A 10,989-nucleotide genomic window follows, 5' to 3' on the forward strand; every position below is an offset into this window, starting at 1 on the left:
TTCGCCACAATCGGCATGTTCTCTGCTATGCTAACGGCGAGCTATTTAGGTACACCATTTGCCGGTGGCGGTACTCAGAGATCGGCGGTACAGCGTGTTTTCGTTGTCACTAGCGAAATGGCGCGAAGGGCTTGAAGAGCGTAAAGCCCCTTGATTGTGGAAAGTAGCGGCGCTGTTTTATCCACGCCGCTACACGGCTACACCCTCGCGCCGTCGACCGCCTCTTTTTTCTCCCGCTCTTTCGCGGAGCCGGCGCATCAGCAACGCTGAGTGGCTGCGACGCGCGATACCTTCTGGTCAGCTGACGCTGACGTTACGAAAAGAGCGCGCAAGCAAACTTCGCGCGCTCTTAGTTGCTCGCGCACGCCATGAACCCTCCAGGCGTGAACCCTCCAGGCATGTGTGTGTGGGTGCATGCGGCTTTGTATGTGTGCATGTGTGCGCTTGCATGTGTATGTGCGTGCGCGCACGTGTTTCCGTGTGTTTGAGTGCATGTGTGCGCTGCGTCTGCCTACGTTTGTGTGTGTGTGTGTGTGCGCCATCGTGTGCGTACGTTTCTGTATGTGTCTTCGCGCCTGTGTGTGCGTGCACGCACGTATGTGTGGTCATGTATGCGCCTGCGTGCGTTTGTGCATGTCTGTATTGGCGCCTGCGTATATGAGTGTGCGCACGTATGTGTGTGCCTGCGTGTGCACGTGCGTATATTCGCGCGTGTGTTTACGTGCGTGCGTGTCTATCGCCACTGTACCCGCGCGTGTGTGTGTGTGCGTGTGTGCGTGTGCGTATCGCGTGCATATGCGCGTGCGTGTCTGTAGCGCGTGTGTATGTATGTATGTGTGTGTTCGTGTCTGCATCGCGTGTGTATGTGTTTGTGTGTATGTATGTGCGTGTCTGTATCGCGTGTGTACGTGCGTGGGTATATATGTGCGTGCGTGTCTGTATCGCGTCTGTGCGCATGTGTATACGTTCGTGCGTGTCTGTATCGCGTGCGTGCGCGTGTGTATATGTGCGTTCGTGCCTGTATCGCGTGTGTATGTGTGTGTATGTATGTGCGTGCATGTATCTCGTGTGTACGTGCGTGGGTGTCTATGTGCGTGCGTGTCTGTATCGCATGTGTGCGCGTGTGTATATGTGCGTGTGTGTCTGTATCGCGTGTGTATGTGCGTGTGTGTGTATCGCGTGTGTATGCGTGCGTGCCTGTATCGCGTGTGTATGCGCGCGTGCCTGTATCGCGTGTGTATGCGCGCGTGTATATATGTGCGTGCGTACGTGTCCGACAGCGGCATTGGCACAAAAAGGCTTCGGGCCCACTCATTTCCAGCAATTTAATTTAAGTAAACCACCACATTCCTTCTTGGCTACCTTCTTTGAGCTCATCAAGACAACAATTAGGAACGATATTCTCGACTATACTTTATGCTGCTTACATTATACGCGCTTATTACATCTCCGCGTTACGGACAGCCGAAGCAGCGACCGAGAACTAAACCGCTCTGCCGCCAGTTGGTATACTCATTTTTTTTTGGAATCGCTTCGAAGTGTCTTAAAAATTATATTTGTTTCTTATGTTCTGTCGGAAGCCCACTTTCGTCACGACTGTTTCTTCAGGGGCAGATTCTCATTTAATGCTTGAAGGGGACGATTAAACAAGCGCGCGCAGTGATTATAATGCGGCTGCGGCGAGTCAGTGGAGGGTTCAGCGTGCCGTGCGCACCGCGCCGGCCAGGGGAGGGGAGAAATCCGAGGAGAATTGAGGAGGAAAACGCGCGCGCGGAGGAGAGTGCCGCTACTTTCAAGATCAAGGGGCTTTAGAAGAGCGCGCTTTAAAAGTCGTCCCCCACGCGGATTAGCGCGCGCCTCGACAGGGCGGGGTCGCTCGTGCGGGCGCTTATCTCGTGATCTCGGTGGTTTGTACGTCTTGCGCTCTGCCTGCAAGTTTCCGTTGAGAGCACGAAGGTCACCTCGTTCACCGCAGCGTCCGCTTTTGCGAAAGGAGCGCGCTGCTCACACAGAAATAAGCTACAACTGTGGCAGTTCGCGCTCATCCTGTGTGTGTTCGTTCCGCGCGTCCTTTCTGCTTGAGCAGCGCATTGCGATCTTCGAGCGGCTTGCCGTTCTTCGCGTAACATTACAATTTGATGCTGTAGCATTCATTCCTTCGCGCTTGGGGTGAAAGAATACACAACAAACGCTCAACTACGTCTGTGAAGACACGTGTCACTTTCGTGTTATACCGATTCCTATGACAGAGGGATCAGCCATGTTTTTTATAACATAACTCTCGAGTCAAATGATGCAAGTGGAGAAAAACAATTACGCCATAAATTTGATAAATTACGCACAAATAAATTTAAGAGAATGAAGACCCAGGCAATCACCGAGAGAACGAAAACGTGCAAAGAATATTAATTTCTAACATGAAGGGCTTTCTGCGGAATTCCCGCAGGCATTCTGATATTTTTCTGTCGCCTCCCTGTCGCCAATTATAGAACATAATTTCCCAGAGAAATTCTGCAGACCCTTTGCAGGCATAGAACCTTTCTGCAGGCATTTGTATTACCTAGCTATCACATGGCACGTTTTCTGCAGAAAGTCAGGCGGGTAATCTCATGACTCCCAGTTTGGAAGTCCACTCTGATGGAGAAAAACAAACCGCACAGAATTGCACAGTCACACCTGCACGGTAGTGCAAGCTTCAAAACGCCGAGAGAGAACTGGGCAAACAACTTCTCATATGTGAACAGAACATGATGATGAATTATAAAGGACGCACACACACACTCGAGAAACGATGAACTCGATCAATGAACACGAAATTCCAACTTTTTAAAATAATCTAACAACGCACAGACACGCGATTCGCAGTAGGAGTACTCTCGGCATGCATACACCCACAATTTTATGTACCTCGAAAATGCCCAGGTAAGAAGCTGTACTTTTTTCAGAAATATCAATCATTAGCTTACGCACACGAGATCTGCCACTGAAATCAACGCAGTATTCTAACCGACACACAGCTGTTCATTCAGAACAGTGAGGAAGCCAAGTTAATTGCTTAACGTTTGAAATTGAGCATCTGTAAACTACGGACAGTGTCTAGAATTTCTATGCACCTAAAGTACACGGGGTCTCCAATCAAGAGAAGGCAACTGTGAAAAGTCAACAGTATATCTGCTTATAATCAGGCCTCAGACGTCTTCAGCATTTATTCTACACAAAGGCCATACATGCTGAAAACCTGCAAACTGGGAGGTCGAGTAAGCTGAAAGGTGAGAGAGGTTACAAGTAGTTTACAGCTTATGGAAGGGCCTATCACTTCGTATAGTGCGCGGCTGATTTACGGTAATGACAGAGGATCCCATTTTGTAAGGGTTCAGCTGTGTGTATCAAATAACAAATAACTGAGATTGAAACAAATAACGTTATTTGCTATATCAAAAAAGTCACAGTTTCGCCCCAAGGGCGAAGCAATGTATGCGATAGCAACAAATTGGAAGCATATACGAACTAAGGCTAGCTAACTTCTTTGGCATGCGACCTGGTGCGTAACTCGACAAAACGCGGGCGCTTCAGCGAGCGAGAAGACAGAAACGAACTGCAACGGTATGAGCCGCCTGCCAAATGTACGTTGAAAGTACGCAGTTCCTGCCGTAGTCACGGTAAGGTCATTGGAATCTGGAAAGTACCGCAACCGCGGAGCGTGCGCAGGCAACACTGCACTGTTGTTGGCTGATCTTGTCCAGCGCGTACTCGGGCAGCAGCTCAACTGTGTAGCTTTCCTTGCCGCTTTATAGCATCACTAAGCGCGCCGCTTCCTTTTTATTATTATATGATGTTAAGGAGATGCTGGCGCTTTTGCATAGCGCCGGCGACTCCTTTTCACAGATAATATATGTGAAACTCACAGCAATGAAAAAAAAAAACTAATAAAAAATGGAAAAAAAAAGATAAAAGAGCAGTGTGGCAGTGTTCAAGGAGGTTCATTCACAGAACAATACGAAAAATAACACAAAATACTGTCCCGTCACATAACACTATAGTTCACTTAAAATGCAGTTACACGAACGTCGTCTGTGCATGCTGTAACAGCGTCCAGTCATATAGCAGCACTGAAATGAGCAAAGTCCAGTCGTAGGGACGCAGAATGAGTTCGCATATGAAGCGACACATTACGCGACATGGTCAGGTCAAATTATATGGATGAAAACAGTCGAAAAAAGGTTTCCTCAATAATCTCCAAGAATAAGGAACTTGTTGACTGCTTGTAGTCCGAGTGTTTGCAAGACGTGTGTTGGCCATGGACCTATGATTTTCCGGAGGCTGAAGGGCCTACGGTCCAGTGCCATTAATCTTCGTGTTAGTTGTTGTCTTTCGTCCTGATATCGGGGGCGTTCTAATAAAATATGTTGTACACGTTCATCCACATGTCCAAATGCGCATTCTGAACTCTCTGCTCGTTAAATTTTGTGCAAAAAGTGTTTTGTCTACGCGGTACCCAGCCGGAGACGTTGCACAAGCGTTTCAAAGGCCCTGCTTGTATGTAACGTCGAAGGGATGCAACATTAAAGGGGTCATGAAGCACCCCTTGGGCTGATTGAAAAAACACATCCTGCGGAAAGCTGACACGGCTATGAACTGCTCTGCCAAATATTACAGTCGTGCGCGCCGCGTAATGGCCACAAGCGGAGCGCGAAGTTGCCGTTTCCCCAGGCACCCTCTTTTCAAACAGAGGCCGGTTCTCACTCTCGTCGGTGGGCGGGGCGTCTGTCCGCTGTACGTCGCAAGAGACATAGCATGCTTATTGGCCGATAGCCGACGTAAATCGAGAGCGGCGTTCGGATCAGATGCGCTTCTTGCCGCGGGGTGCCGCCACTTGCCAGCGCCGCACTCCTCAGTACACGGTAGCCGCACTCGCGCAAGCGAATCACAGCGGGAGAGCGATCGCGTTTCATGACGCGCGCTGGCGTAACTTCTTTCCCCCATGCCATCCCTCCCTGTCTAGCTTCCAGTGCGCTCGCCGGCACGAGAAAAGAGAGAAAGCGCTGGGAGCGTGCGCCAAACCCCCGTAACTACGCTGATTCTTGACGGATTCGAGAAATTTTTGCGGCAATCTATTCGGGAGGCAGTACACTCCGATACTGAGGCCATTAGATCATTACTTGGAAAAGTGGTTCATGACCCCTTTAATGAAAACTAATAGACAAGAAAGCGAAGGAAAATATAGGGGATGTTCGGAGTAATTATGATGTTAGTCTGAAGAAAGTAAAGTGGACGAAAAGATAACTTGCTGCTGGCAGGGACCGAGCCTGCGACCTTCGAATAGCGCGTCCGATGCTCTACCAACTGAGCTACAGCGACGGTGATCCCCTCGTCCACTTTATGGGGTATATATGCGCATTTAAACATGGGAGTGTTAGTCAGCTCCGCTAGTAGCCATGACGGCGAGTGTGGAACACTCTTTTTCTGCCTGTTGTCATCACGAAGCACGTGATCATTTTACGAGCTGGCAGCTGATCAATAATCCCTCGCATACTACCTGGAGGCATCCAGTCTGCCAGAATGGGACCGTCTCCATGAATGAACGGAAGGGAATTTGAAGGGCTTGTTTTTCTTTGTTAGACACGACATAATTAGAATTAATAGACAAGAAAACCAAGGAAAGTATAGGGGATGTCGTTTATAGTAATTATGATGTAAATGTGAAGAAAGTAAAGTGGACGAAAAAATAACTTGCCGCCGACAGGGACCGAACCTGCGACCTTCGAATAACGCGTCCGGTGCTCTAACAACTACGCTACAGCGGCGGTCATCCCCCTTCCACTTTATGGGGTATATATGTGCATTTAAGACCTCGTACAGTTGTCTGTCGAGAGTAATACCTAGAAACGTGTGTTGTTTTACTATAGTCAGAGATTGTCCCTCAACATACAGCTGAATGTCTTTTAGGCATCTTCTGGTAAAAGGTAGCACAGCCGTCTTAGCGTAAGACACTTCTCATTCCTCTTTCCTTTACGAATTTGTCCACAATGTCTTTCCTGCAAAATTGCTTTAACACGGCTGGTGGATCAACCGAAGGCCCAAATACAGACATCGTCTGCATACAGTGAGTAGTGCATTGCTGGTGGTAATCTGCGTGGTGATTCCGCCATGGCACAGTTAAACAAAAATGGACTTAATACGCTGCCCTGTGGGACTCCTTGATTGAGACAATGATAAGAGCTCTTTCCTTGGCTCGCTTTATTAAATACTGTCCTGCCCTTCAAGAAATCAGCCATGCAACGTAATGTCCGTCCAGATACTCCCAATTCTAAGAGGCCACACAATACATGAACATGGCTGACGGTATCGAAGGGGAATTACTTTGTGAAAGCCACTCTTAGCCATAAACGGCAAAGCAGAGTGGCCTCTTTTCGGTGAACTCCAGTAAGAATGCAAAAACTTCTATGCGCTTCGTAGCAAATATTCAGGACGCAATTTCGGAAACTGCTGTCATATCGGAAGAATTCGTTACAAGTGAATGTGACTTTCGAAGTCATCGACTCGGTACACAAATTATTTGTGCCGTAGAAGACAAAAGCGAATTGGCTTAAATATTGTGACATAATTCATCGCTATGTCCACCCATCGCTATGACGAAATGAAAACACGCAGCGCACGATAAAGCGGTTGTCATCGATCAAAGGCGTAGTACGCAGCGCACGATAAAGCGATTATCATCGATCAAAGGCGTAGCTTTAGTCATAAGACACACAAGCATATGTGACCAGGGGGGTAGTCAAAAATCGATTTAGAGGGGAGGGAGGGAGGGAGGGGGTTGAGCCTCCCAAATTCCCTTGTGGCTGCACCAATGGTTGTGAGAGACGCTATGACTTGTTTTGAGTGACACACGCATGTAATGTTAAATTACACCTTATTCGACGCTTAATCTAGATGTTCATCAGAGAAGACCACCACCAAAGCCAGTCGTACTCGTCGTGCGTGGGAGAGGGATTAGTCGCGCTTTATTCGGTGCAACAACGCAAAATGTACACCAACTGGCCAATTTCACTTAACCCTTTTTTTTGTACACGAAGCTACATGTGCCCAAACTTACATAAATAAATCATCGGCCCATCCACTCCGTGAAGATGGTCGGACAGCGACGCTGTCTTAGTTACACCGAGTCAGCGGCGTAGCCAGAAATTTTTATCGAGGGGGGGGGGGGGTTTCAACCATACTTTATGTATATTTGTGCGTGCCTCTGTGTGTGTGCGTGTATATACGCAAGCAAAATTGAAAATGTTCGGAAGGTGTTTTTGACCCCCCCCCCCCCCTCTGGCTACGCTCCTGCACCGAGTGTTACACATGCAATTAAACTCCGCTGGCGGCTCTCCACTTCACGAGCTCGCAGTCGTCAGATTTCCGCTGGCGCTTGGCCTTCGCTTGGCGAGGTCGCAACGCTGCGTCTACGGAACGGGGATGTCGTTTCCGTTCACGATCGAGTTCGCGCCGACGTTACTCATAAGCAGCTTTCTCCTCGGCGGTGTGGACTACACGAGGTCTACCCATCTCGAAGGGTCTATGACTGGCTACCGCTAGATTTGAAATGCGCGCTTTACACCTGATTGGTCAAAAGCAAGATCACGTGACCTGCCGGCTCCAGGCAACGGCGTTTCAGTGGTCGACTACTACTACTACTACTACTACTACTACTACTACTACTACTACTACTACTACTACTACTACTACTACTACTACTACTACTACTACTGCATACGTTCGGCAAAGAAAGCTTGAGAGCTATAAGGTGGGCTAGTTGGTGTTGATTCATATTCAAGAGAGCGCTTAGTGAACAAAGACACAAACGAAAAAAATAAAGAACATAAAGCAACGAGCTCAACGAGCGCAGTTGCTCGTTGCGCTCGTTGCCTTATGTCCTGTATTTTTTTTTTTTCCTTTGTGTCTCTGTTCACTAAGCGCTCTCTTGAAGATGAAAGAAAGCTTCGCTGTAATACGTAAAATCAGACCGCATCGATTGTGCAAAAGCGCGGGATGTAGTACAATTTGTGGAGAAAAGCGATCGCGTGATGGCGATTGATCAGCAGCCAATAGTAAACTACTTTGCGAATAATATTGTTTTATATACAAAGAGCAGCCGGTGTTTGAGAGCATGGGTGGCGTAACATATACTTTGGAGGTCCCACTCTACTTGCGCTCTCAATTATGTGATAACTTTTATAAATACCTAGAGTCACTTCTATTGTGTTGGGATCATGCACCAATGTCGGCCAATTGTTTAGCTTCAGGCTTATGTTTTTCCTAATATGCAGTGATAAAATGTTTCGCAATGCGCTGTACCTACATCGGCGAATTGTTCTGAGGTATAAACACTGCAATTCCACTGAAGCATCAAAAAGGGGTTCTACTCGATGTTTAGGATCCTGTACAAAAAGAAACAATAAAAAAAAACAGACTATTTGACGAGCAAATCATGAAGAATGTGTACGTCATGTCGTACTGGTTACATACTTGCAAACTCTCAACAGAGCAGAAGCAACTGAATTGTAGGTAACTTAAGGAAAAGAGAAAACTCCAACCAAGATTTATTTTAATATACCCGACGTTTCAAAGCCTGACCGTCTCTTTATTCAGGGGTGAGAAGGCCCAAAATGTACAGGGTTTATGTTTCTGTTACCCCGACCAGACAGATATCTGCCGAATGTTTACCTTTGAATCGTAGGTAACACGTCGACATACATCCTGATGTCGTCACTGAGGTTTATCTGATTAATATCAATTTGTATGCCACAAAGAGTACTCCACGCTTCACAGTTGCGTTCTACTCTTTCTTCTCTTGGTCCTGGAAAAACCAGCCGTGGAAATCACCGGGAACCGAGGAGGGACAATCGAATTCAACCATAGCCAACTGCTGGAAGCTTCGTGCTTCCAGCACAACGAGTGCCAGTCTCTTTTCGTTGTCCTCTTGAAGCAGGGAACTGAGGACGACCCCGTCGTCTTCCTCGACGCCACCGGGACGAGGGACGAAGACAGGCTCGGACGGGTACCAGCCCTGTCCCTCCCAGCGTTGCCACTCGCCAGTGGTGACGTCAATCTTGGACAGAAACATCCTGTGCTCCTGGCCCGGAACATGGCTGGTGCAGTAGGCGAACCGGTATGGCTTCCCATTATAGTTCTGGTTGACGCGAGGAAGCTCGCCGTACAGGTCTCCCTTCGCCAGGTTCTGCGGCATGACGGTGGTTCCCTCGCTCCCGCCTCGATTCAGCGGCAGCGTGAAGCGGCGAAGGTGAGCCATCTCGAATTTCCCAGGATTTGTTTCCGTGAAGACTAGACTCCTCACGAGGTTGTCGTTGTCGAAGCAGCAGGCATCCACGATGATGTCCTCGCCTTGCTCAAAGGCGTTTATGTGGTGGAATATGAAAAAGGTTGCGGCCTCGAACACGGCTGGGTGCAGTTCTCCGGTTTTCTTGTTCATCACGTGAAAGCGGACGCCTTTTGTCGGATCGAATTTCAGGGCATCCAGGTACGCCTTGTCGCCTAGTAACTTACACCGAAGCATAGTCGGCAAGTGCATGGCGAGAGGCTGTTCTAATACGACCACCCAATTCTCCGTCAGGGCAAAGCTGTGCACGTAGGGAACCGACGTGCGGGAGCTGAATGGTATCTTGCCCACGGCTCTGACGCCGTTCACGCCACTCGAAGGGTAGTGAATGAGGACAAACCCTGGATGAAGTCCCATCTTTGTCCCAATGTTGTATGTAGAGCCATCATCCGGGTCCAGGTGTGGATGTGCCGTGGCGGTATGTACGGCTACCAAGTCCGTCAATTTCTTCTTCTCGACAGTCTCCAGAGTAACGGGATCCACTCGGAACATGTACGGTGACTCCGTCATGGCGTATACTTCATCACCTATGGGCAACACATTCACGAGGGCATTATCCGATATGTCCACAGTGAAATAAGAGGTCAGGCGGTCGAACAAGCTAGCACAAGGATCGGGGTGACCCAAAGTTCCGAACTCCGAGACAACGATGCGGTTGGCCCTGTGGTTGCGGATGTACGATTGGCTCCTCAGGAACCGGTTTCTGTAGAATACTTGACCGTTCTCAATGCTGAATTGCCTCAACAAACCGAGGCCGTCAAATACGTGGTTGTAGCGGTCGGGACCAATCGCGGAAAGACCTGGACCATTTCGCAGAAGTGTTCCTCGGAGCCAGTGTGGTAGCTCTCCGTCCACGACACCATTAATTGGTTCCGAGACTTCGGGAACGCAGGAGCGCTGGTAAAACTTTCTCAAGTCCCAATTCCGCGCTTGCGTGGTCTCATTGTTAACATCCATGGCTCACAAGTGCTCAGACGACGGTCGCAGTGCCGCGCCAGTGGCGACCAAGAGGAAAGGCAGCGTCGTACGAGTCTCGAGTAGTCAGCAGGTCCGTCTTTATGAGTATGTGGCAGTAACACAACGCTGTTCCGGCACTTTTATCAGCCTAGAAATAAGCTGCCGCTTTGAATATATCACTGGGTGGGAAGAAAACAACAAAAAAATAACTGCGGTGTCGTGTCGCACAGATAGCAACGCGTTCGGTGCTCTACGCGATGACTCCTACTTGTGCGCGGCTTTATAGCTTCATCCGACTTTCCCATTGAGCTTTTTTGTCCCGTATTTCGCCACATACATGTTATACCTCATCGATATGTACTGATTAGCGGTAAAACAAAGGATGGAAAAAGAGGGCCGTTCTATTTTGTGTTGGTAGATTGACTAGCTGACAAAGCTAATTCAATCTTCCCCATTTGAAGTCACCTGATCAAATAAAGGAGCAAGAAACAAATTGATAAAAGTGACAGAAATATATAATGCACAGTAAAACTTCTCAGGTAGGCTGTCTATGAAAGCTCAGCGCGCACCAACCCCGTAGAGAAAACTGTCTGTGACAGGCGGCGAAAACAAGAATACGCAGTTTCGTTTGCAGATGCTAGCCCGGTGTTTTG

At 48.5% G+C, this 10,989-nt stretch overlaps 1 protein-coding gene across 1 annotated transcript; it reads right to left on the minus strand.

The window, feature by feature from the left end:
• Positions 1–8,791: 8,791 nt before the first annotated feature.
• LOC119395109 (carotenoid isomerooxygenase) lies at positions 8,792–10,356 on the minus strand. Its single transcript, XM_037662422.2, has one exon. It carries the CDS (start codon positions 10,334–10,336, stop codon positions 8,819–8,821), a length of 1,518 nt encoding a protein of 505 aa, XP_037518350.1. The 5' UTR covers positions 10,337–10,356; the 3' UTR covers positions 8,792–8,818.
• Positions 10,357–10,989: the final 633 nt, after the last annotated feature.

Source organism: Rhipicephalus sanguineus, chromosome 1 (assembly GCF_013339695.2).
Source record: "Rhipicephalus sanguineus isolate Rsan-2018 chromosome 1, BIME_Rsan_1.4, whole genome shotgun sequence".
Classification (NCBI taxonomy): domain Eukaryota; kingdom Metazoa; phylum Arthropoda; class Arachnida; order Ixodida; family Ixodidae; genus Rhipicephalus; species Rhipicephalus sanguineus.

Excerpts from the sequence above, each read along its gene's own strand:
- LOC119395109 (XM_037662422.2), bottom strand. The coding sequence starts at position 10,336 with ATGGATGTTAACAATGAGACCACGCAAGCGCGGAATTGGGACTTGAGA.